Raw genomic sequence first — 27264 nt, 5'->3', positions numbered from 1 at the left:
ATTCTGCATTTGACTAGAGCGTAAAAAAGCTCAGTAAATTGAAACTTTCAGGCAAGAATTATGCAAATCTATTCAAAATCTTTTTGATAACCACAAGTCTTATCCAGCCATAACTCATGCCGATTGTGATAAGATATAACAGTATATCTGAGTTTAGTAGATCTGTTCTGTTCAGCTAGAGCTTCCTGTGCATGTATGTGCGATGTGTTTACAACAATTTTACTAGTGAAGCCACTATGCACTGTGTATGCGCTTATGAAGAGTTACAATTTCAAAAGGAAGCAGTGAATTTGAATGCTGCAGATCTCCGGCGTTGTGCACGTCTGTTGTTCATTTCATGTTTTACAATTGATCACAGAAAGTAAGGCTTCATAGACGGGGTTTACATTTCGATGGGTGAATACACACAAATCTTTAACCCAAGAACTTTCACGCTCTAAAATTTATGCAAACCTTAGGTAAGAACGTGTCAACAATATTCATTAGACCATAGCAATTTCCACTCCGTTCGAAAAGCTCCGTCGATGTCCATGACCAATCACACCAAATTATGCTTTACATATCTGGCATTACGCTTAAGGCTCCTGAGCAATTTGCACTAATGTGAATCAGCTAAGCTCTATTTTAATTGATTACGGCTTTGATATATCGAGAGTCTCTTGTGATTTCCATTTAAATTTCTGAAGATATCGTGTAGAAAACGTAGGCGGATCTACCCTCAACGCCTATAATTGAAATGACTCGCCAAAGCAGTGCACTATACCTTCAAAATCGATCGTTGTCACTTTTTTGTAAGATTTCATGAAACATTTTTTAATTTTTCAAGGTGGACTATGGGCAGGATAAAGCCGGGGAGTGGTTTTTGTAACACAGGCGATTCAACTTCCGGCCTTGGATTTTTATTTACGATACCCATACTGATTTAATTTGACCTAATATCATTTCTTTGTCGATTCTTTATTAGCGACCCATTTTTTCTTTGAATTCTTACGATCTTTGAACACATCTCGCCGTTTCAAATCAAATTTGTTTTATATTTCCAAGTTTGGAAAGAAAGAATGTTTTCGTTGTTGAATGGGAAGAAAATATAATAGAAAAGACAGTAAAATCATAGGCAACCTAATATTACACCTCTTTGGAAACTGTCTCGTGTTTTATCGTCAACCGATCATTGGCAAGTCTTGACACGTTCAAAGTGATTTCAAGTACTTGTAAAGACAACCGAATTTGACAAAATATTCCGTATTCCGGACTGAAAATTTTTGATACCTCAAGAATTTGAGAAGAAATGTCACGCTGAGGTTTCGTTTATGAATGCAATTTGCAAAGTTCTGGCTGGTTGTGTTATTTGAGCACTTTTTTTGTTCTTTTTTTGTTTTTGTTTTTTTATTCAGCTGTAAGAAGTAGAGACTAACTTGTGCACTTACGCCAATATCATCAAGATATCTCCAGTGACTGGCAAAAAAAGCCTTTCTATACAAGTCAGAGTTAAATATCTTGTCAAAAGCGATGACAGTCAATTTTATTCTCGTTAAAATCTGCAGCCTAATTTGTGAAATTCCGCGCGAATCTTGTCATTTCCGCGAAAGTTCTTGATTTGAACGACGTTTCCGAAAACATTTCAAAAAGTAGAAATGAGAGCACTTGTTGTATTGATCACGCGGTGAACCTCTAGTTCTTTTTTTGTTTGTAAAAAAATCACACAAGAATCAAATAGTTTTATTTGTCATGCAAACCGTGTGTTCAATAACTCGCGCGGCCACAGAAAGTGATCACGTGAGGGCTAGGAAGCCAATTAGCTGCTGAAATAGTTGAAACTTGTCAGTCAAATAAAATTAGACCTCTTGCCGACACTCGACCAAACCAACCGAAAAGATCAAAGGTAATTTTTAGCTGGTGTGCTCTAAGATGAGCGGTCTATCCAATCTTGGGTCGTGTTTATGGAAAATCGAAACAGCAAGTATTGTTCATTTATATATGTTGAAGGAAAAACTGGTGATTTTCAACTTGGCCCATGAAAAGCGCTGATTTGAACACGGTGTCAACAGACTCACCGCCAAATGGCTTGTTTCGACCGCATATCATTGGGTTTTCTTGTACATTTATGCCTGTGGCTTTCTCATCAAGTGGACGGCACCGTTATTAATATTTATTCATCGTTGGAGCCGTATAGTATTTTAGCTAATTTAAGTAGACCAGGATGGACGAATTATACGCTTGAAGCGTCGAACACCGACGAACACACAATTCTTCAAATTTTGTCTATTGATTCAACAAACGGATTATTGCGAATGATTCGCAAGCCAGACTGCACATCTCTACAGCTTAATCCGTTGATTGTTTATGTATCATCGTCTTCCATTTTTAATTCAGCAAAGAAGACTCTACCACCTCTGACCGTGACAATTTTTGGCGAAAACTGCTTTAGAAAGGTACAGAGAAAAGTGTCTTGGGATGCTCCAGTCGGAACGCGTGTGCTTCGATTGAAAGACTTCATCCGCTTAGAAGATCCTGCGTCGCTAAGGCTTAGAAATACGCCGTGGAGAAAGTATTTCAGATTGGGCGCCAAATCCGATTATTTGGTGCTTCGAAAATCTTTACTTGGACTTAAAGAAAACACTCTGAGAGTGGAGTTGGCATTTCCGGTTGGTTTTAAGAATGCGAGTGGAAATAAACAAGTTCTTGTTGCGCGACTTGAGTTGTTTATTGATAAAAACGCAAACAGTTTTGCTAATAAGGTACGCCGATTTCGCCGTCGAATACGAAAAACAGCTCCTCGTTTCTCCAGCTCTCAGTTAATTGCTAACATTAGAGAAAATGATCCCGCAGGAACAAGCGTTACTACGATTCAAGCACAAGATACAAACCACGGCAACGCTGGGAGAATTAAATACTCAATGGAAGCGTCCCAGAATTTACTCAGTCAGTCGTTCTTTCGGATCGATCCTTACACGGGATTGATAAAAACTACAGGCCCTTTAGATCGCGAAAAGATGCCCACCCACTATTTTCGTGTCAAGGCCGAATACGAGCAGGACAGATCACTCTATGCTGAAGCAGGTCTGACCATTTACGTCGATGATGTAAACGACAACTCGCCCAAGTTCGAATCATCCTCGTACAGCAAAGTCATACCAGAGGATACTTATATCGGAGACACGGTCCTTGATGTGCGAGCACGCGATTTAGATACAGGTTCCAATGCAGACATCCGCTACAGCATCATTAATAATAGTGGTGTTAACAGCGCATTTGCAATTGGACAAAGTAGTGGATCGATAACTATAGACAAACATCTGGATCGAGAAACTGTCCAGCAATATTCTCTTACTGTCCAGGCAAGGGATGGCGCATCCCCTCCCAAGACAGGCCAGGCCACAGTGCGGATAACTGTTACTGATGTCAATGACTGCGTTCCTCAGTTTTCAAAGAGAGAATACTCCAAAGAGATTCCAGAAAACATCAAAACAGGGGAGCTAGTTTTGACTGTAAGTGCATCAGATAAAGACTTTGGCACCAATGGTGAAGTCATCTACAGTTTCAGTAGTGGTAATGACCAGGAACTTTTTTCTATCAATCGTCTTAATGGTCAGATCAAAGTGAACAAGGAACTTGATTATGAGTACAATCCATTGCATACACTTTTTGTGATTGCTCAAGACAAAGGTGAATCACCAAATTACAATGAAACCTCAGTGGAGATATATCTCACTGACGTAAATGACAATGCACCTCAGTTTTCAAATTCTGATTTTCAAGAAATGGTCTCAGAACGTGAAAGTGTGGGACACACCTTTACACGAGTCACTGCATTTGACGAAGATGATGGTACAAACCGAGAGATCATTTACAACATAGTGGAACCCAATTTACCATTCGGCATTAACAGCCAAACTGGGGACTTGTACCTTACCAGGAAATTAGACAGAGAGACAGTGAATCAATATGTATTTCATGTTAAGGCTGAGGATAAAGGCCAGCCCCCCATGAGCAGCCAAACTAAAGTAACTGTCAATGTGGGAGACATTAATGACAATCCTCCAAGATTTTCAAAATCAGTTTATTTTGGAGAGGTGGAGGAGAATGCTCGATTTGGGACAACCGTTCTTCAGGTGACAGCCACTGACCCTGACCTTGGGCAGGCTACCATCTTTTACAGTCTCCAGATGTCTAATCCTAGCCAAGGACGGTGTTTTCGAATTTCTGGCAATGGTGTGATAACATTATCATGTAGACTGGACTTCAGCAAGGCTAGATTCTACTCTTTAACTGTAAAAGCTAGAGATAGTCGTTTGGAAAGCTCTGCAGATGTGCGCATTAACGTAACTGATTCTAACACTCACAAGCCTGTTTTCCAACAACGCATTTACCGACAAAGGATTAGTGAAGCTACTGCAGTTGATGGAAGGGTTCTTGTTGTCAAGGCAACTGATAATGACCAGGGATTGAATGCCAAACTGACATATGCAATTGAACAATCTCTGCAAGAATTTAAAATCAATTCTAAAACTGGTGAGATAACTGTATCACACCCCTTAGATCGTGAAACAACGTCACAGTACAGGTTTGAAGTAAGTGCAACAGACCATGGTAATCCACCATTTAAAGGAACTGCCAATGTGCATATAACAGTAACAGATGTAAATGACAACAAACCAAGATTTTTACAATCCAACTATGGAAAATCCATTCTGGAAAATGTACGGCCTGGAACACGAGTTTTGGAAGTCTCTGCAGTTGATGATGATGAAGGTTCAAATAAAGCCATCGTCTACTTATTTGCTAAAAACGGTAAATACAGTTAATTTACAAAATTAAAATCTTATGAGTGACATGCTGGGTTGGGGCTCCTGTGCCATCTTTTTGTTCTTACCGCATTTTTAGGTCTTTTATGATTGGTACAGACTATCAGTATGCATATTCTCCATACTGTTCTCTATACATTCCCTGAGGTGCTGATAAGGAGAATCTGATTAACACTCAAGAGCTTCTTTAGATTTTGATCATTTCCTTTATTCTCGTGAGCTTTAGGTGTGATTCTTGGAGATCTTGAAAGGAGAAATTTTAGGTGCTAGTGATTCTTAGGGGTTGAACCCGTAATATTGTTATTAATATTAATAATATTAATAATAATATTAATAATAATATTAATAATATTAATAATATTAATATTGTAATATTGTAACCGGTAATCATGTTGTGTGAATTAATTTATCAAGTCATTTACGATCATGTGATCCTAGCAATGTTTTGTTTTTGGTTGTACTTTGCAATACTCATTTAGGCGATGGAGGTGGAGCTTTTCAAATTGACAGCAATCAGGGAGTCATCAGAACTTTGCTGCCACTTGATCGTGAAACAACTCCAGAATATGAACTAACTGTGGTTGCTGCCGACAAAGGCAGACCAGCAATGAAATCCTCTGTGAAAGTCAAGATAACGCTGGAAGATGTTCGTGATAGTAAACCAAAATTTGAAAAGGATCCATACATAGTGTTTCTTGATGAAGATGCAAGAATACGTTCTAAAGTGGTCACTGTTAAAGCAGTGTCCCAAGACCTTGTTGAAGGTGGTGAGATTTTTTACAGCATTGTGTCTGGCAATGATCCATTAACATTTGTTATTCAGAGAAATGGTGTGATTCAGACCAAGACATTGCTAGATTATGAAACAAAACCCGAGTACATTCTGAAAGTGCGAGCAACATCATCGCCATTCTTTGTTGAAACAATTGTCAATATAACACTGAGAGATGTAAATGATAACTCACCTGTACTTCAGGATTTCTTTGTGGTCGTTAATGTTCGAGATGAAAGCTCTACCACGCTGCCAAAGTTTAAAATTCCTGCATACGACCCTGATGTTTCTGATCGTCTTACCTATGAAATCAGCGAAATATCCCAAGGGGACTGGGACATGTCTTTGAACAGAACAACAGGTTATCTAGCACTCAATCCCAAAGTGTTAGTCAACACATTACTTCGGCCTGTCCAACTGATGGTGAGAGTTTCTGATGGAAAGAATAGCCTTCCTGCCAATGGTAAAATTTTTGCAACATTGATAACACCTCAAATGCTGAACAACAGCTTTATCCTGGACGTGCATGATGTTACTATCGAAGAATTCTTTGATAAATCCTATGAGGGTCTTGTGAAAGGCATTGCTTCTGCTGTAAAATGTGAGGATTACCAGGTCAGATTGTTTAATATAAAATCAGAAATAATCAAAGCAAAGACACTGGTTGAGGATGATATTTCTAATCTCACGCTATGGGTGGCTGTTTATAAAAATGATCGCTTTAGCTTTTACAATCCTCAGTATGTTAGAGACATGGTGTACATAAAGATGGCACAGATTTCCAAAATGGCAAAAGTCACGCTCCTTCCTTTCAAAGATGGCTTATGTGTCACAGAAATGTGCAACGGCCCCTTACCAACATCCAGAAGGAGCTGCCTTTCACACACCGACTACACCGACAAATCCAGCACCTACAGCTCATTAAAGGTAGTTTTCCATTCAGTTGGAGTGCAAACTGGTTACAGATGCCCCTGTGCTCCTGACTATCGAGGGGAAGATTGTGACACAGGTTTTAACTTGTGCTACTCCAATCCTTGTAGAAACAATGGGAAGTGTGTGAGTGTAGAAGAAGGCTACTCTTGTATATGCAATCCAGGAAGAACTGGTGTGAACTGTGATATTGACCTATCAAAGAGCAAGTGTCCTACCGACTCAAAAGTGACAGAAAATCATCTGAAGGCAAATCCATGCCATAATGATGGTGCTTGTAAAAGTCTTCCGAGTAGTGGATTCACCTGTCAGTGCAAAGATCCCAATGAAGTTGATGATGGATCACTGTGCCAACTGTCAACGCGTAGTTTTAAAAAAGGATCATTTATTGCCTTTCCTGGTAAGTCTTTATTTGTAGCTACCACAATACCTAGAATTGGCTCTTTTAGATGTTATATGAATATATCAACAAAGTTGAAAGGGTAAATTGGCCACCGTTATGATTATAAAAGCTGACGTTTCGAGCGTTAGCCCTTCGTTAGCCCTTCGTACTTGAGTAAGAACCGCCTTGAATACATGCCTCTTTTGCCAGCCAAAATTTAGAATACCCTTCTTTTTTTGTAAAGAATACAATCATGTTTCCTGAGCCTGTTAATTAAATAATTGCATCAACATATTTTGCCTTTTACATAGTGCCTTTTGTAAATTTGTCGATTTGTCATGTTTGGAAATACATGTCAGTTTTATCTGAGCAACTGCTCACCTACATTGTTTGATGCAGTAAACCAATGGTTGGTGCAGTGTTCTCCTTACCTTTCTGACAAGGAAAATTTGATCAACAATCAAGAGTTTGTTTAGTTGGTGATCATTTCCTTAATTCTCATGACCTTTATCTGTGATTTGTAGGGGATATTGTAAGGAGAAATTAGATGTAAATGCTATTTACTATTAGGGATCAAATGGTTAATTACTCAATGGCACTGTCAGTGGTTTATTTCGTTGCGACAATGATAATGACGATGACTTTATTTTTCTCTAGCATTGAAACAAAGATGGCGTTTACACATACAGATGGAGTTTGCCACCACTGAGCACAGTGGCCTTTTGCTCTTCAATGGACGGTATGATGGAAAACATGACTTTATTGCTGTGGAAGTGTGGCAAGGACAAGTTCGGTTCCGGTTCTCGCTGTTTTCCCGCATTGTCACTGTTACGTCAAATATGAATGGTGGTGTCATTGATGGCAATTGGCATAAAGTTGAAGTGGCATTCCAGAACAGGGTAAGAATTTTTTGAAAAATTGTTCCCAATTTATGAATACCATCTGGTACTTAAAAATTTACAAAGTTCTGACCTGGATGTTACTTATGTGAACTGATTCATTGACTGACATGTCCCTTTAGCATAGGCCGTTGCAGAAATGTGAGAGGACTGGGAAAGAGTGTGGTTGTTTTCTCTCTGTTTGAAAAACTAAAATATTCAAATGAAAAATCAACTAAATTTGAGAGTCTTAAGCAAGAATAGAAGTATTTAGAGGAGAAAAATGGCAAAATGACAGCTTTTCAAATATCACCTAAAATGGAGAGTTTGTATGGATTGGGTAGACAGGGCAAAAAATTTTAAGGGTTTGTATGGAATTTTTGCAACTTTTTCAGGGCTCCAATTTGGACACTTTTCCACTGAAAACTCTCAAACTTGGCTGGATAGCTTTTCATTCAGTAACACTTCAGTTGAAATGTTCAGATTTTCAATGTAATCAATATAAGAAACTCGTCCCAGTCCTCTCACGTTTCTGCAATGGGCTATTAAGTGACTGAAGTCACTGGACCATTTCTAATGCAAGGTTTACTTAATGTTTTCAACTTAGTTTTGCATATTCTGCCATTTTTTCCCAGACTTAAACTTGCAATACATGTATATCTTCTCTTTATAGTGGTTGCCTAAACTTTTTTAACTCTTAAGGTTACATGTGGACAGTACCCTGCTCATTCTTCTTGTATAATTTGAGGGCAACTACACCATATTTTAACTTGTTCAGATTCAAGTGTCAAGGGTCAACTCAAACATATGTAACCATTTATGTTACCCAGGTATTTGCTGGTTGAACAAATGTGTGTTTGTACGAATTCATACAAATTCATATGAATTCACACACTCAATCTTGGTTGAATTTCAGTGCATGCAAGCCAAAGCCAGATAAAAATCTAAAATATTTATGTTTTTCATCAGTGATTAAACAAACCACCCAAACATCTTTTACAAAAAGATATGATCAACTTTTAAAATTATCTGTTCCTCTATCCTGATATTTTGATAGATGTTACTGAACTGTTCTAAAGAGCATGTAAATTATGTTCAAATTCTTGACATCATTCATACATCATCCATTCATACAAGTGTGTGTTTGGTTGCTCAGTATCAGAAAAGTGGCAAAGAACTGTATTACATGTATTTATGGGATCATTTATTGTTTTGGAGAGTACAGTTTTTTAGTGTTGAATGTTACAAAATGATTTCCATTTGTCATTCCTTACAATGCAGAAATTCCATTCATACAAAGTAATCAGAGGGCCTTATCTCTGAGTTAAGAATTGTTTTTAAAGGAAAAATATTCTTTAAAATCACACACTCAATCTGGGTTGAATTTCAGTGCATGCAAGCCAAAGCCAGATAAAAATATAAAATATTTATGTTTTTCATCAGTGATTAAACAAACCACCCAAACATGTTTTACAAAAAGATATGATCAACTTTTGAAATTATCTGTTCCTCTATCCTGATATTATGATGGATGTTACTGAACTGTTCTAAAGTGCATGTAAATTATGTTCAAATTCTTGACATCAAGAGAGTTTTTATGAACAACAACACTTGCCATTTTGTCTTCACACTTATCTTTAGAAAAAGACTACTCAAGACCAAAAAAACAAAACAAACTTGAAAATTTCAAATGAAAACAAGTACTACTTTGATAACCTCTGAACTTGAAGAAATTCAAACCCAAAGGAACAAGAATAAACATTTCCTTTTCAGATCAGTAATCTAGAACTCGTTTTGGAAGAATCACAAGTACTTCAGAGCCACAATCTGTTTAAGTTTAGAAAGATCAGACTTAAATTCCTGCAGTGATAAGCAGTTCAGAATGTAAACCTTGCACAGCTATGGCAAATTGCCATCTAAAAGAAACATTGAAATATGTCAGAATATGTAAAGCATGTGTTAAGATAACTCTGTATAAAAATAAGGCAATTTTGGTTATTTTCAATGGAGTTGATAATGTAAAGTGATCACCATATAGAATTTCAAAGCTGGTGTTTTGAGCATCAACCCCTCAATAAACTGGTTACCATAAAGAGTTTCAAAGCTGATGTTCCAAGTGTTGGCTTTTCTTAAACAAATTGAATATGTTAGGATAAAAATTGCTAAAGAAGGGCAGCAAAAAGCAAAAAGAAAAACCTGAATTTTTTTGGTGAAAGCAGTAAATGCAAACATGGGCATGTGCAATGTATCAGAGAACATCAGAAATACTAATCAAAAGGTCATAGGTTCAACCTTTATTGGGAACATTCAGAGTTCGTTGTTGTTTTAGTCTAAGCACGCCTGTGTCATTCACAAAATACATCATAATCTTGAATACCAAAACTATTAACTAAGAACCAAATAAATGTGAAAGACAGTAGCTACAGGGTGAGGTCATATTAAAAATAATATTGTGCAAATCATCTATTTCATTCTTTTCTGCCAGGAACTAAATAATTTGCAGGTGATATGGGAGGGGCATATTCTAACACTCTGTTATTGCAGATGTAAAATCTCACTGAAATAGCATATATGGAACATTTGTGAACAAACATAGTGGAGCAGATATCAGTTCTCTCATGAAGCGTAATTAGAATTTTGTCCTTCAAACTTAAATCTTTCATTTGTGACTGCTTTGTTTTAACAATTAGAATTGTCTATCAAGTTTTTCTTTTATCTTTTCCTTATCTTGTCTGCATCATATTATGTTCATGTGGCCTGCATGGCCACTATGAATGAAAAGTGGGCCACTGAAATTTAGGAAGAGAATTCCACAAAGTGCTTGAATATTTTCTCTTATCATATAGATACTGAAGAAATACCAGGATTTTTCCTTTTACTAAAAAATCGTATCTTCATCGTGTGCAGTGAAGATACTATTTTTATCTGTCATATGTGATTATATTGGTGTCACCATGGTTAATAACATGATAAGCCAAAGTTTTCTCTTCTTCATTAGAATTTTGACTTTTTGAAACAGAAAATATAAGTATTATTGTCTTTATTTCTCATTTGCAACTTTATAATCAAGTGTCATAACATTTCTGTGACATGCATTTTGCGACAGGTGACCACATTAATTGCACTGTTCTGCTGTTTTGAAAATGAATAAAAATAAGTTGTGTTTTATGTGGAAATTTCATCAGTATCTATAACGTAAACAGAACATTACATGGCCACTTAGGGATACGAATTTTATCAACTCATGCTGTAAGTAGCTCACTTGTTTGCTCCGCTCACTCTTAAGAGATACATACAGCACTCAAAGATAAAATTCGTATTCCTACATGGCCATGTAATATCCTATATTTATTATATAGACACTGATGAAATACCAGGATTTCTCCTTTTACTAAACAATCATATCTTTTCCGCACGCAGTGAAGATACTATTTTTATCTTTCACGTGTGAGGATATTGGTGTGGCCATGGTTACCAACAAAATTACCCAATTGCTGTTTTGAAAATGAATAAAAAAGTTGTCTTTTATGTGGAAATTTCATCGGTATCTATACAATAAAAGAACATTACATGGCCGCTTGGGGATACGAATTTTATCTTCTCATGCTGAAAGTATCTCTCACGAGTGAGCGCAGAGGTAGTATTCACCTTGTATTGAAAACAATTAATTCAGACACAGTATTAGGTTGGTAACTCTTTTTTCAAAATCTTTTTCACTCAGTTACTCTGTTTCTTTTTTCAGACTGGCATTATCATTGTTGATGACTGTAAACTCGCAGTGGCTGTCAATTTTGGGACAAAAGCAGCCTCGTTCCCATGTGCTGCAGCAAAGCAGCTTCAAATTAAGGATGGATCTGAACCTTACAGGTATGGGTATGTAAATGCACACCATAAAGAAAGACTATAGGGTCACAGCAAAGTGGGCAAGTGGTTAGAGTTTTTCTGAGTTGCCAGGGGGCTGGTCCTATAATTGGGTTGTCCCGTCCTTCTTTTTCAGTCTCTTTCAAATCATTTTCGTGGCCAGCAGAAATGAATTTGTGGTAGCAAATGTGCCATTAAATGGGTTGACACGTGACTAATAAATTGTTTATAATTAATTCTTATCCTTCACAAAAAGTAACTCAGAAAGTTAAAACGCGTGGTACCTGGTTACAATTGAATAAGGCACTGTTTCCACGGAAGCGGTTTCATTTATAACCGCATAGGTTTCGGTGAGGTCACTCCTTTCGTTTACACGACCCGGCAATGAAACCGTATCGTTTTGAAAACGCTCCACTTTTGAAATCGTTTTCAGAACGACCCGGTTCTGATAACGAACTCGACCGGTGCCGTGTAAACAAAAGGCGCAACTGCATCGAAACCGATGCGCTTACAAATGAAACTGCGTCCGTGTATACAGTACCTTAGTCGATGTTACTTTCATTCGTTAAATATCTGTATTCTCTCAAACATTTTGTTCGTTGAAAACGATGAACGAAGTACGCTTTCGGTAGGTCTTTATAAGTTTGTGCAATTTGGACATTTGTACAGTAAACTGTACAACAGAAACCGAAGAGATTCAATGAGGAAAAAAACCGCTTTAAATCCCGTTGGGTTTCGCTAAAGTGTCTCATTTGACTTCAGTTTTTCGGTGGAAGAAAAACCACGTTTACACACGCCATTGCAGGAAACAAACGACCTAACTCGCTCAATTTCAAAACAAACATTTGAATTAACTTACCATGACTTTCCTTGCCATTTACTGAGCGAGCAGAGGTAAATCTTCGTAGATTAATCGTTGATGGAAGTAAATAACTTTCGTAATACCATTGACTGTTTTCGAAGTACAATTGTTGTGTTGAACTCGAGTTGTTTGCCAAACCAATCCGGGTTTTTTTCTTTTTTTTAAAAGTGAACGCACTCCTTTATTGACAGGTGTCAGATCGTGACAGATACTTATAAAAAAAATTGTTTCGAAGTTTGTTTGGAAGCCCTTTATCCCTACTGAATTAAAAACTATTTCGGTCATGTGTACAGTAAATTGTAATAATTTGGATTATCTCTGTTTTCTTACCATCTTTTCGCCCAAAAGTGGTTCAGTTTGTGAGGGATCCTTCGAAATCCTAAATCATTCGGGTTCTTTTGGCAAGCATTTCGTTAAGTTTTCGGAAAAAAGGTTATTTACCTGCCCAGGTTGGTCCTTACAGGGAAGACTGTGCCGTCTGTCTTGAGTGCCGCCCTGAATGTAATGTTTTCGTGTTTGGAATAAAAAGCCAACTGCAAATAGCAACGGTATTGAGTTGGTGGGCTTGAGATTTTCTTGTGTGACGCAGAACACTTTTTTTTGTCTCGTACTAGAGACAAAATGAAGAAAAGGAACAACTTTAATTTTTTTTTTTTTTTTTTTTTTTTTTTTAGCTCCTTGGATCTGACAGGTCCTCTCCTTCTCGGTGGGCTCTTGCAGCTACCAGTTCAGTTCCCAGTCCTCTACAGACATTTTACTGGCTGCATCAGAAATGTTTTCATTGATCACAAGTTCTTGGATCTCGCTCAGCCATTGTACAAGAACGGAACTAGCGCTAAATGTAAAGCAATGGCAAATACGTGCGCTTACAAACCTTGCGAGCGAGGCAAGTGTTTTAACATCCTTGGTTCTCGCCGGTGTGAATGCCCCTCTGGTTTTGATGGAAGTAGCTGTGAAACAGGTATTGATTTTTTTCGGATTTAATTTTTTTTTATTTTTTTTATTTAGTCCATTTTCACTGCATTAAGTTTTTGCAGTGGGGAAGGACTAGAAAGGAACATAGGAACCATTCGTGCTAGTCCACCCTCCCACCCATCCCACCCCAGGGGAGGACATCCATCACACAGTAATCTCGTGTGTGGGAAATTAACGTCTCCTACCCCAACCCTGCAGGAGACGGGACCTCCATTTATTCGTCCCTTTCCGAGAAGACTAGAATATCTAACCATTTCTTGATGTTATAGAAAGGCAGCAAATTCTTCTCAATTATTTTAAGACCCTGAGTGTTGGTCCGGCCGGGGCTCGAACCCTCGACCTCCCGCACAACAGTCCAGCGCTCTATCCATTGAGCTAACCGGGAGGCGGTATTTTCATGTAGAAAGTGACCTTTCCTCTCTGCGATATAGTTCAAATTATTTTTTTTTCTCAGTTCGTGAGAAGGTGGTGTTTTACAAACTCTGCGATCTGATTGGTTCCGAGAGCGGGCGGTATTCTCCCATCCAGCCCGCTCTCGGCGGGCGGTGTCCGTTTCGTGTTGAGTCGCTTTGCGAACATCTCTAGCTTTTTATAAATATAGGTTAAGACTGCCTCGGGATCAAATGTTAGCACCCCTTTGGTATTGCGTGACTTCCAAATACCCCAACCTCGGAGAACTTTTATTTCTTCATGGGTTCATACATGCAAACTACTTATAAAATTCCGTGTTCTACAGGTGTGAAATACACTGAGAGATTTTCAGGACAGAGTTTTAAGAAGGTGCCTGCCAACTCAAAGGTCAGTCTTCCATGGAGTATTTCGATGAGATTCCGCACAGCCAAGCCTTCAGGGACTTTGCTTGAAACCTCGTTTTCGTCGTCATCTTCGGTATTAGAGGTAAGTTATGTAAATCAAGGTATATGTTTGGAAAGTCAGTAAACGTTCTTATGCTTACTTACGTAAACTTCATTGCTTTTTCAGTTGGTTGATGGTAAACTGTCATACAACTATGATAAAGGTGTTCTTCGACTACCTCACATAGCGGCGAATGATACTGAATGGCATCACATTGACATCCTCTGGACTGACTCTTCCCTTAACATAACAGTGGACTATATCTACAAAGTTTCTGCAGACGCATCTAGTGGTAAAGCCCTTGGTGCTGTCAAACAGTTTTTCATTGGCGCTAGGAAAAATTCTACCAAATCTGTAGTGTTTGGTGGATTTAGAGGCTGTATACAAGGTATGCAGTTGTAAACAAATTCCTCTTGGTTAACGTTTTGACTTATCTTGTTGACGAACATGTAAATGTTCACACTCAATGAAAGGTATAGTGTACTGTGCTCATCTGCTACAGAGCTGTTTTTCTGCTCTTCGGACAGCAAGTTTACGAACAGCCTACTGTCTGTCCAAAACGTCAGGTTAGAGTGTGTGCGTGCATACGTATTTGTGTGCGTGCGCGTGCGAGCGAGTGTGCAAGCGCGTGCGTGTGCGTGCGTCTACGTGTCATCGTGCGTGTGTGTTTATGCAATAAGGTAAAGAGTTGTGCTATTGGAGTGGGCTTGGTAATGGTGGATGCATGAATAATAGGGTATTTCCGAGTTCTGAAAGACTTCCCTTTTTTTACGTGAAAATTGGCTTCCTTGCATGATATGAAAAAAATTCAATTTCATATGATAGGTGTCGTGTTTGGCCTCGTTTTAAAACAGGGGCTGAGGGCCTCCCGGAAATTGGTCCGACTCGGTTACCCGTTTATATGAGACACAAACCTCTCTCATTTCATATCCCTAGGGATTTCTGTTGGAAGCACTGAAATCAACATGAACTCTGGAGATAATCACAACACAATATCTGGTTGTGAAGAGAAAATGGGAAGCCATTGTGTATCGAACTCTTGTCCAAACAACAGCACGTGCCGTGAAGAATTTGACTCGTACAAGTGCATATGTCCTGTTGGTTACGTCGGCAAACGCTGCGTGCGCATATGTTCTCTCAAGCCGTGCCGACATGGTAAATGTGAAAGTGTAGACTCTGAGAAGGGATTTCGATGTGTTTGTCCTCAACAGTACACTGGTAAGTGAGAATTTTCTCCTTTTTCTTCTTATTGTTTATTTAATCACTTTCACCAGAGTGTGGTGAGGGTCGCACAACAGAGCGAGGCTCCAAATTATCACAATATCCGACCCATCCCACCCCAGGGGAGGACATCCATCACACAGTAATCTTGTGTGTGGGAAATTAACGTCTCCTACCCCAACCCTGCAGGAGACGGGACCTCCATTTATTCGTCCCTATCCGAGAAGACTAGAATATCTAACCATTTCTTGATGTTATAGAAAGGTAGCAAATTCTTCTCAATTATTTTAAGACCCTGAGTGTTGGTCCGGCCGGGGCTCGAACCCTCGACCTCCCGCACAACAGTCCAGCGCTCTATCCATTGAGCTAACCGGGAGGCGGTTATGATGTTATGATGAAATACACGCCTCCCAGATAACCGGGAGGCGGTTATGATTGTTATGATGAAATACACCAGATCATTTAAGTAAATTGGATTTGTACATAGTTAAACGTTAAAGAACATTTTAGTGGGTGCCTGCCAACTAATTCTAAAGTCTGAGTCAGCTTGATATGAAGATGAAGTTCTTCCTTGTTGGGAACCTTTTTTTGTAATCTGTGGGTATCATTTTTATTCAAATGAAGTTGTTATAGATAATATAAATAGTAAATAAATGGATATAGGGCACGCTTTAACTCGACGCGAGACTACTGCATCGAGTCAAAAAAAGCCGTAGAACAAATCAGAACGAGAAATACGAAAAACAAAATTAAAGCAAGGAACACCACGATATAAAAGGATCACGAAGAGCTTGTGATGCTCCTGCAGTTTTGCAGTTAAGTCTTGTCAACTTAATATGTTTACAGAAATATTTTTTTATAATCCCTTAGGTGAATTTTGCGAAGTTCGTATGGAGTTACCATGTCCTGATAAGTACTTTGGTGCGTCAAGCATTGGAGTCTGTGGTCCGTGTAAATGCGAAGTTGGCATGAATCTGAGTCCAGTTTGTGACAAGTCTACAGGAGAGTGCTTCTGTAATGTATGTACCACAAAGGTGGAACTTCTGGGATGAATAAAATTGCGGGAGTTAAAGCATAGATAAAATATGAGCAGTTTTTGTTTTTCCATCTGAAGTCTGCAGAACTTGGAAAAAAATATTGGGAAAAAGTGTCAACGCAGAAATAAATTAAAAAAAAAAACTTCCTTATTCTACCATTACGAACTAAGGCAGGAAAGAGGGATTATTTGCAGTGTGTGGGGACATAAAAGTTTTTCTTTTTTTGTATTTTCTTTCACATTTTATAAAAAAGAACAGGTTTTTATACCGATCTGTACCATTCAGGAAACTCCTATATTGATAATTGCACAATATAAGTCATTCTTTATCTGACTGGTATAGAAAACAGGGCTAAAAAGTAATTAGGTTGTATCAACTAAGTTGAAATTGTAAATTGGTCACCGTAACGAGTTCGCTCTGACGAAGGGCTAACGCTCGAAATGTCCGCTTTTTAACTTGTTACGGTGGCCAATTTACAATTTCAATTTAGTTGATATAACCAAATTACCTTAATGCCCCCAACCGACGCAGTACCACAGTTTGTTTAGAAATTTTTACCCTTTATTCAGGGCTAAAAAGTACATTGTATGGGCGATGTGTATGAAACAAAACCACTAAATGGCTCATTCGTGGTGCATTTTGCGTCGTCCATAAACTGCACCAACTGTTCTAGAATTCAGTTCTGAGGTTATGTCTCTTTCGTTCACTTGTCATGCAAATGGAAATTGGTGCTGTGTTTTCATGGATATTTGTACTCATTTTGCTTTTGTCTAGGCAAAACACTATCGAAAGATTGTAAGCTACACATTCTCTGGGGCCCCTGTGTTTAGTGATGGCTGTTTTAGATGTGATTGTGCTGAGATTGGTAGTACAGGGGAACAGTGTGCTACAGAGAATGGCCAGTGCCCTTGTCTTAAAGGCCGCAGGGGAGGGAAGGATGTGGTCGGAAGGCGTTGTAATCAGTGCGAAGACAAACAGGGACAGATTGTGAGCGGTAGAGGCTGCGTGGGTAAGTGAGGTTAAACGTAAACGCTTTTCAAACGCGGTAAAAATGCGTTTTAACGCGTATTTAACGCGGTTGAAATGGTTATAGTTGTGTTTGCAAGGTGTCAGTGGTGCGGATGGAACACACTTCGACCGTCTCCAACGCGTGTTTATTGCAGGTGAAATGCGTTTGCACGCGTTTAAAACAGGCGCGTAGATAAGCGCAAATAACCCCCCCTCCTTAGAGGAAGAAATTTATTGAGGCCCCCCTCTTTTAAGCCCCCACCCCTCCCCCTCAAAAAACAGAAATTCCAAATAACACTCCACGTCAGTAAGTACGCTAAATTTATTCAAGTACTATAATTTTAGTTTGTCATTTAGAATTGATTATGGTGATTGATTGATGTCATCATGTTGGCATCAATAGAATGCATATGTATATGGAAATTACGGAGTGTTGCTAAAAATATAACATGGCTAAACAAGGTCCATTGAGAGAGTTAGATCGTAAAATTGAGTTCTTTATTATCGGCCGCTTGACTTCCAGCTTATGTGCTTAAGTTTTTCCACTTTTCGCTCTAGTTCTCTTTGGAGAATCGTTAAGGTCTTCTTGTTATTCGCAACTGCAGTATACCGCCCCAGAACCACGAGCCCATCCTCAAGAAACCTTGCCCTTGTGGGTGAAAAGTCAAGCTTACAACCGTCATCAGATGTAAATTTGTGAACATCGGCATCGGGCTAAATTAAAAAGCCCCCCCCCCCTTATTAAGCCCCCCCCTCTCCCCCTCTGATAAGCCAGCCCCCAAATGTACCTGAAATAGATAAGCCCCCCGGGGGCTTTACGGTATTATTGTTACATCACGACCTCCGGGTTAGCTCAATTGGTTAGAGCGCCGGATTGTGTTGTGCGGGAGGTCGAGGGTTTGAGCCCCGGCCGGACCAATACTCATGGTCTTAAAATAACTGAGGAGAATTTGCTACCTTTGTCGAACATCAATGAAATGGATAGATATTCTAGTCTTCTCGGATAAGGAAGAATAAATGGAGGTCCCGTCTCCTGCGAGATTACTGTGTGATGGATGTCCTCCCCCGGGGTGGCATGGATGTCCTCCCCTGGGGTGGGATGTGTGGGGGGAAAAGGTGAGGTCGTTACATGGACTAAAGCGGCTGCCAGAGGCGCCTGATAATGCTGAGGTCCGATCTCAACCTTAGTAACACTGTAGACCTTAGCAACTCAGCCTGTGCTGCTATTAAGGTATCGAATCATTCACTAACTTCACGTCACTCACATGAAAGGAAGATATCTCAAACAGCAATCTTCATGTTATCTCTTTCTTTATTTATTCACTCATTCAACGTTTGTTTACTGAAAGAGGGAAATGAGGAGATCTCGAACTTAGTCCCATTTTGTTTTGTTTTTGTTTAATAGTTATTAACACATCATGTCCAAGAGCATTTGCTGAGGAAATATGGTGGGATAAAGCCTCTTTTGGGACAAGAGCACAAGAAAAATGTCCATTTGGGTCATCGGGTTTGTATTTTTACTTCATTTTTTCAGTTAGTAATATGAGGCCTTGAGCTACGCAAACGGGCCAGAGGTCCGCGGGATTTTTTGGCACTGAAAATAACATTAGTGCCAGACCCCCAGGCAAACCTCTTTTTGACCCATCTTAAATCTTCCAGCGGATGGAGAAACGCCCGTCGCGTCCTGCAGCGCTAAAAATGAGGGACTGCTGGAGGGCTAGATTTTTACCTTGAAAAGCTAGGTTTTGAGTCTGCGTTTGAAACCTTGGTTGTGTGTGTAAATTCAGGTGACTATTACCTAGCAATACTAGCCTGTAGTATTGTTTAATGTGCTGCTCAACCTGTGAATTTTTAACTCCAAGTTCGCGGATAAAACCATAGTGTGTGATCACTGGAGAGAGCATTTTTGACCAATACTTTTCTCTTGCTCTTCTGAGCCGTGCTTTGTCGATTTCTTGTTATTAGGAACAGCAACTCGATTTTGTCACAAGGATGATGGCTGGCAGAAACCAAGTTTACTTGATTGTGTGTCCAACTCATTCTTTCTTTTGCAGCAAAAGGTGAGGGCTTAAGAAATAACAGTATATACCAAAAGGTGAATAGTGCTTTTCGCGCGCGCTGATTGGCTACTTCGGAAATTATTAGCGTATACTATCCACCTCCGAGCAGCCGAAGAGACAAAATTGCGCGTCGAGAGTTTAATTCCAACTATTTTTCTTTATATTGGCAGAATTAAATTAATTTGTTGGTTTCTTTGTGGCGTGCACTAAATCAATTAATTTCCCTTGTAGGTGCGATTCATTTCAAATATCTATTTTTTTATGAGTGAGTCGATATCTAGAATTATGTGGTTAATTGTGACTTGAAAATCAAGGCTATTCATTCTATATGAAGTTCACACCGCTCTGATGGAAAGCTATCAATCACTATCCCCAACAGGCAACTTTAGCCATGCGCCAACTAGCTCAGTTCACCCCACCCCTACCCCCCCACCCCACCCCACTGTTTTTCTCGAGTCTCATCAAAAGTGTATATTAGCGCCCCGTTCACCCCTCCCTGCCGCCCCATTATTTTTTTTGACTCCTTTCCCCTTCCCATAAAACATATATGTGAACACCCCCCTCCATCAAACGCCATAAGGCAACATGTATCCTTTGGCACATCTTATCAGAACGAACATGGAGATGTCTCCGCTCCCTCCCCTCCCCCATTCAATTGACGAACATGTATTCACAGACAGATCACAATTCAACTCGTGTTTTTTTTGTAGTTAGCAAACTTGACGTCTGGTAACGTTGACTGGAATCCAGATTTCGCCCTTGCTATAGGACAACAGTTAGATCTTGCCATCACTTTATCCCCTCGATTGTACGCCAAAGACATAGAAATCGCGCAGAGGATTATCACAACTCTGTTTGGGTACGAGAGCCAGCAAAACTCCAGCACGCTTGTTTCAGCCAAGACTAAGGAGTTTGCGAAGGTGCGACAGTTAGAGAAGTACATTCCAGAAACGGTCGTTTTAAGTAAATATAGAGTTTTTGGACTTACTGCAGTTTGAGCATTCGTATCCTTTGGATATTCGTCTTAAAATGAGAATGACATTCGACTCGGTAGCCTGGCCCCTAGGTAAGACGCCGCTGACTTCAGTTCATTTGGCGGGAATCAAAACGCTCTCTCCTCAAGCAATTCTCCGTTTATGCCTAGGCCTCAAGGTTATGGGAATAAAAGAAATGATCACCAACTGAGGAAGCTCTTGATTATTAAACAAATTCTCCTTGTCAGCACCCTAGGGAATGTATAGAGAACAGTATGGAAAATATGCAGGGAGCCCACAGTCAAGAAGTGGAATGGTAACAGAAGTGCCATTTCATAGTGATACTATGACGCAAAGAACAATTTTCTCAAGGCAGAGAAATCCACTTTTGATCTTGATATGCGCTAGATACAGCTGCGAATATGTAAATGAAGTTCACCTGTCTGTTTGTCATTTTTCTGGGACCCTTTTTTACTCTGGATAAAGAAAGGCTCGTGTGAGTTGTTAGTCGTGGCGGAGAGAGCAACATAGTGCGGAGTAGTTTAGTGATCCAAAGTGGTAATAGGGACTTTAAGAAGTCAGCACGGCAACGCCAAGGAAGACTTCGATTAAAAAATGAATTTCTACTCTTAGTTAGAGTTTAAAAAATGGCTGCATGAGCTTACTGTCTCATACGACGCCACAGCTCAACTTCAGCATGACGTATAAAAGCAGCGTTGAGTTCCAAATGGAAATTAAAATAATTTGCCGTCGCGGTATCGGTTCGCAGACGACGCAAATGTTGACGATTTCACGTTGTTGTTTTGCATAGGACGGCTAAGAAATGTACTAAGTTTCAAAATGCACGTGCTGAGCTATTGTTCTGCCAATTAGATCTCTTGTTTTTCCACGTTCTCGTTGCCGTCGCCGTCGTGGTTGCTTAAGGTCCCTATTATTGATCCGGAAACTTTCACGTCTCCCTCGAGAAACTTAATAATTGTTTGATGTAATCCACAGATCCTTCTTCAATCAGCTAGCACGCTGTTTAGCTCCGATAACAAGGATGTCTGGGGCGTCGTTCAACAGGTAATAAACGAATTCTTTTTGTTGTTAGCAATTTTTGTTTGAATTTTGCCAGTAATCCAGGGTTGACTTGTCAGTTTTCTATTTTACTATGCTCTGTTACTCGCGCCCTTTCAGTAAGTCACATTACGGCAAACAGAAACCACTAACAATAATAACACTTTCTTCTTGTTTAAGGCCGTTTACATATTCTCTTTACGTGAGATATTTTCCTCTGTTCTAATTGGTTCTTGCGATCCTACACTCATTGGGAAAGCGCGCTAATACTTAGATAGTTTTCGGATATCCCGTTAGTCATTCACAGGAAGCTTTTTTCTCAATTTTTTCTGCTTCGGCTCCAGTTTTCAAAAACGTTGACAACGTTCATTTAGTTGCAATCGGTTGATATGCACAGACCGTTGACATGCGTAATCCGTTGAAAACGTGGGCAGAAGTTAGCTGCCAAGTCGCAGGTATTACAGGCCGATCAAGATTACTCTTCAGATTCATTTGAAAACTGCTTCCACAAAACACGTGGCAAGTGGAATTGCAACTTGCTTGTAGAAGGATGCGCGCACACACACACAATCTTTGCTTAGGCTGACGCTAGACCGAAGGCTCTGGCAGTAAGAGCAAGAGTTGTACTTCGAACAAGGTGGTTTTTCAGAGTAGTAGATATTTTTTTATGTACACTGACCACACTATTACCTTTCAGAGACCTTATAAGCCCTTCATCTTGACTACTATTTCTTTCAATTTCACAGAAATCCGCAGGGACAGCAGCTCTGTTACAACAGATGGAGAACTTCAGCGGCAACTTAGCCAGAAGTCTGCCGTACTTAAAACGAGACTCGCATAGATACAGGCGTTCTACTGAAAGCATTTTGCCGCCATACACGATTCTTACTCCCAATATTGGTAAGAAATATCTGTTTTTTCGGTCTAAGTTGAATTTTTTTTTTTTTAAATCAAGCACCATCTTATCAGGCGTGGTATTTTCTGGTGTAGTATTTGTAAAAATCTTTGTAGTTTATATCTTAGAATACCGCAACTGCGCCCTTTTCAAGAGTATATTACTCAAACTATAGAAGCTATTTTTGGACTCACCAAGCGGACGGTTTCGTTGAAAACAAACAATTGCTTTTACTTGCTAATATCCACGGCTTTTTTTTCATAGTATTGGAACTTCATCCAGTTTATGTCAAAGGATTCTCTGGATTATCGTACCCCGCGAGAGCTGACCTTTACAGCGACGCTCCTTACAAAATCTGGCGTAATATATCTAATAGAATTGATCTTCCTAAAGCTTTCTTTCGCGGCAAAGGTAAGTCGTTTATATGACGTAGCCTGTATAAAAAACACCAGGTTTTATTCTGGAGCACGATTTTTACGGGATTAAAAAGTTGAAAAATTGTACCCATGCTATTTTATAACGTATGAACATAAATTACATAACTGATCAGAGGATTGATATGAAAGCTTCCATATAAAACTCGGCTCGAACTTGAGAACTTGTTGCTGTCTAAATTGCTTTCTCTTCGTTTTCTCGTTGACTAGACTGTGCATAGAGCCCCAAACACCTTTATGGGGACCCTCTTTTGTGGACCCCCTTTTTTTTTTATAAAGGACCCTCTCAGAGTAAAAAAAAGAGCCCTTTGGGACCTCTTTGGGGAGTTTCTAGAATAAACCCTCGAACGGCAAAGTTAATGCGCGTTTGGATACTGCGTGCGCACGGAAAAAACGATGGTCAGGAGGGCTGGCTCCCAACCTCAACTAAGCGAGGTTCGTGGTGAGTGTGTTCTTTTACGAGCAGTATTGACATGTTGTGAGTAACAGCTCTTTTAAAAAACTAAATATTTTATTTTGTTTTAGATGTGGATGAAAACTTGGGAGTTGCTTTCATGATCATCAGAAATATAGGAGATTTATTGCCCAAGGCGTTTGACGCGAAGATTCGGTGCGTAACATGTAGAAAATGCATCGCAAGGATGTGTGGATATAAGTGTTTTAGAGAATTTTTGGTTTTTCCCTCAGTATTTAGAAAGGCCCTAATCTATTTTTTCCTCGGATTTTTTTTTTACGGACTTCGCTTAAAAGCAGGGACTATTCGTAGTCCACGTTGGTTTTACTGAAAAATAGAACATGTACCAGAAATAATTGAAAATACAAGTGTACCTAAAGATTCGACCATAACTGCTATTCTATTTTTGTTTTTTGGTTTTTTTTTATAAAACTTATATATTTTCTTCATTCTAAACGAGCCCTTGTTGTAGTTTGTATATCTTAAAAGCCTAAATGATTTCCAAGTTTGACATCTTCATTTCCTGTTGACTCTTCGACTCCCAGAGGTGACCAAGACAGAATTTCTTCTTCCAATATCAATAAGGGTTTTACTAGCCGATCCAATACCAAATTCTCCCAACTAACATTACAATAATTGTATGGCAGAAGGTAAGGAGAAATACTAACGAGATCTTGGAGGTGAAAGGTTTAGTCTTCTGCAAGCTTAGCAATTCTTGTTCCTTCCTTGTTTTGGTGTAATCTCTGAATTTTTTCCTTCCCCTAATGTGTATTTTCTGTGGTTTAATCAGCAAAATCGATGCGAATCGTCCCAACATATAGCCTCTTTAGAATTTTTGTGCAATAACCAAGGTTTTTTTCTTTTTTTCCCTCCCAGTGACTCGAAATACAACGTTGAAGTCAGCTCGGATGTCATCTCTGTTAAGTTACCTCAGATGGAAATGGTGCCTTTAACATCTCCAGTACGCATTGCATTTGCCAACAGACGCGTAAGTTGTCGCTACATTCAGCTTGCATTTGTTTGAGAAACTAATCGAAAGGATGTTACAGTAAGCCTGGTTTTCCATTCAGTCAATGTGATGGCTTGTCATGTTAGGTTTGTATGTCACCTGAACTGTTTTTTTGTTTTTTTTCCCTTAGATCAATCGCTCGTCCTACATTTGTGTACACTGGAATTACTCAGTGCCGTGAGTGTAACATTGAACATCTTTAATCTTTTGGGTTGTTGCATATAGTAGAACCTCGCTTACTCGAGCTCCATACGAAAACAAAAAAAGGTTCGAATTAGCGGAGATTCAAGTTAGCTGATAGTAAAAAGTAAAATGAATGGGAAAATGGGGCAAAGGAATCGTATCTTGTTCGAGTTACGTGGGGGGGGGGGGGGGGGGGAGGAGGAACCAAGGTTGAGTTAGCGGGGCTCTACTTCTGCATTCTTAAATTTGGTAGCATAAGGACTCGTGTCAAGTCGCGCAGCTTTCGCGCCTGAGTACACACTTTCGTTCTGAGTTGTCGTCAGCGGTAGAACATGTTAACCTAGAGACCGCCAATCAGAGACAATGAAGGAGTTACACGTCATCCGAGCGGCACTAAATGCTAGAATATTCCAAAGTTGTATTTGTTATGTACTTGTATTTTTGGTTATTTCTTGATGCAGGCCTGATTCTTACAACGTCCTTTTTGTTTCATTTTGAAAAATACTTGCTATGCTACAACTTTCGAACACTTTACATAACCGCACGAGTTTTAATATTTAACAATTATTCGCCTCAGGCTCGGTGAATATCGTCGAATAATCCCCGAGACGAAGTCGAGGGGATTATTCGACGATTTTCACCGAACCTGAGGCGAATAATTGTTTTTGTATAATTTCAGAGCTGAACAAAGGAGAATTTTCTAAAATCATAAAATTTTAGTAACATTCGTTAACATTTTATTTTAACATTTCATATAAACCGCGTGGAGCGGTTTACAAGGAACCGCTCGACCAATCAGATTGCTGGAAACTCTTTGCTCAGCTCTGAAATTATCCTAAAAAGATATAAAGGGCATTGCAAGTACCGACGTTTGCTAAAATGTCGCTTCGCTCTTGCGCTTTTGATGACTTTGATGCCCTTTTTTCATTTGCCATTATCAAACTTACTGATTCGTTGTTTGTGGTCTGGATTTCTTCATTGTTGCTCTTTAGCTAAGAACGAGTACCTTGCTTCGTAATGTGCATTTCGGCCAAAGGAAACTTAGATAATAACGCCTGGGGAGGTCAAGCTTTGCTAATAAGGGGAATTCTTAAACTCAGGCTGATGTCAAGTAGCATTGAAAGAGTATTACGGCATTTTTCGTGGTGACCTTTCATGAGCCCACCGGAAACACGCCGCTACAGTCAAACTGCGAGAGCAGTAATTCACGAACCGGAAGTTGCGCTGTGTTTGCTAAACCTGCCTATTGTTTTTCGTTACCAGAGACACGCGCGGTGGTGGATGGTCACGTTCCGGGTGTAAAAAAGATACTTCTTCTAACATAACCCACACAGTTTGCTCTTGCACCCACCTGACAGCTTTTGCAGTCTTGTCAGACTTGAATCTTCAGGTGAGGTTGATGGATGTGGAGTTGTTACAACAACAGCAACACAATTATTACCTTGTTTTTAAAGGAGAAATATTTACAAATATGATGGTTACCAGAATAACTAAAAATCTAATCTGGTCGAGTGCCATAATTGAATATTTCGATTTCAGTTGTTGTAGATAAGACTTCTCTCTATAATATCCATAAGTTACTAGATCCGGAAAACAGCTAACGAGAATGCTCAAACTTATCTGGCATAAGTAATTGTCTTTATCCAGTGGCGGATCCAGGGGGAGGGTGCGGGGGGTCCGGACCCCCCCCCCCTACCAGACCGGACGCTTACAACTTTGAGACTGAAATTCTTATATCCGCAGGATCGTATATCACTTTTTAACTGGCTGATTTTTTAAATTAATGAATCCAAGTAAACGGTAAGCGGCCAAGGAATTATAACGTGCAACCGCGACTGGTGGGAGGGGGTGTGGGGGAGAAGTAATTTTCTTCAAAAGAGTCCAACAGTCCTTTCTGAACCAAAGTTTGGACCCCCCCCCCCCTCCCAATCAAAAATTCCTGGATCCGCCCCTGTTATCTAACACCAAATTCTCGCATCTAATTTACATGGAAACCGTAACATCTAGGGGGGAGAATTAACAATCAGATCTTTGGAGCTAAAGGGCTTACTTAAAAATTAGGAAATTAATAGAAATAAAATAGGTACCCAGTAGAAAGCATTGTAGTGTTTGTTTATCCTAGGGATTATAGGGTTATTTATTTTAAGGTCTGTGTGAGAGTCAGTCTCACTTTTTCTCGTAGAGGAAGTTGTTTTCAGTTTCCAAACTGTTGCAGTAGGAAAGCGAATATTAAATTTTCTATCAATAGTTCAAAAAATATTATTGATATGTAGATCTACCAGAAACTCGAGTTTGATATTTAACCTTTGAGAAAGACAGATTGGTCAAAAGGATCCAAATAATTAGGGAGAAGATTGAAATGAAATTGGGTTCACAAATTAGAAATAAAACTAAGTCAAGTAGTTTAAGTTGTTGTTTTTATTGTTTTCTCTTCTAGAGAGGTAGTGTGTTGTTGCAGTGTCACTAATATATTTTTTTTGTCTTGATTTCCCACCAGTATCCCGAGCAAGCAGCCTTTGCCATGCGTTTAGTGACGTACATTGGTATATCAGTGTCACTGGTCTTGTTACTTACAGCCTTTATATCATTCTTTTGTTTACGGTAATATTT

The 27264-nt window shown here is 39.3% G+C and overlaps 1 protein-coding gene across 1 annotated transcript in view; it reads left to right on the top strand.

Moving 5' to 3' along the window:
- The first annotated feature begins 1849 nt into the window (after positions 1 to 1849).
- The window catches only part of LOC111335971 (cadherin EGF LAG seven-pass G-type receptor 1-like), a 44410-nt gene continuing 18995 nt past the window's right edge, over positions 1850 to 27264 (top strand). The window contains exons 1-21 of the mRNA XM_088762161.1: positions 1850 to 4791; positions 5285 to 6907; positions 7547 to 7788; positions 11510 to 11634; positions 13165 to 13451; positions 14202 to 14362; positions 14447 to 14708; positions 15257 to 15538; positions 16412 to 16560; positions 17353 to 17587; positions 18992 to 19093; positions 19552 to 19646; positions 20357 to 20566; positions 21617 to 21685; positions 22426 to 22579; positions 22839 to 22985; positions 23534 to 23618; positions 24339 to 24450; positions 24602 to 24648; positions 25918 to 26044; positions 27152 to 27255. Coding sequence (XP_088618287.1) covers positions 2061 to 4791; positions 5285 to 6907; positions 7547 to 7788; positions 11510 to 11634; positions 13165 to 13451; positions 14202 to 14362; positions 14447 to 14708; positions 15257 to 15538; positions 16412 to 16560; positions 17353 to 17587; positions 18992 to 19093; positions 19552 to 19646; positions 20357 to 20566; positions 21617 to 21685; positions 22426 to 22579; positions 22839 to 22985; positions 23534 to 23618; positions 24339 to 24450; positions 24602 to 24648; positions 25918 to 26044; positions 27152 to 27255 — 7349 coding nt within the window. The 5' untranslated portion in view covers positions 1850 to 2060. The remainder of the gene's footprint in view (positions 4792 to 5284; positions 6908 to 7546; positions 7789 to 11509; positions 11635 to 13164; positions 13452 to 14201; positions 14363 to 14446; positions 14709 to 15256; positions 15539 to 16411; positions 16561 to 17352; positions 17588 to 18991; positions 19094 to 19551; positions 19647 to 20356; positions 20567 to 21616; positions 21686 to 22425; positions 22580 to 22838; positions 22986 to 23533; positions 23619 to 24338; positions 24451 to 24601; positions 24649 to 25917; positions 26045 to 27151; positions 27256 to 27264) is intronic.

Source organism: Stylophora pistillata, chromosome 5 (genome assembly GCF_964205215.1).
Source record: "Stylophora pistillata chromosome 5, jaStyPist1.2, whole genome shotgun sequence".
NCBI classification, from domain to species: domain Eukaryota; kingdom Metazoa; phylum Cnidaria; class Anthozoa; order Scleractinia; family Pocilloporidae; genus Stylophora; species Stylophora pistillata.
Note: the sequence above shows the minus strand (reverse complement) of the source record. Positions and strands in the feature narration are given on the sequence as shown.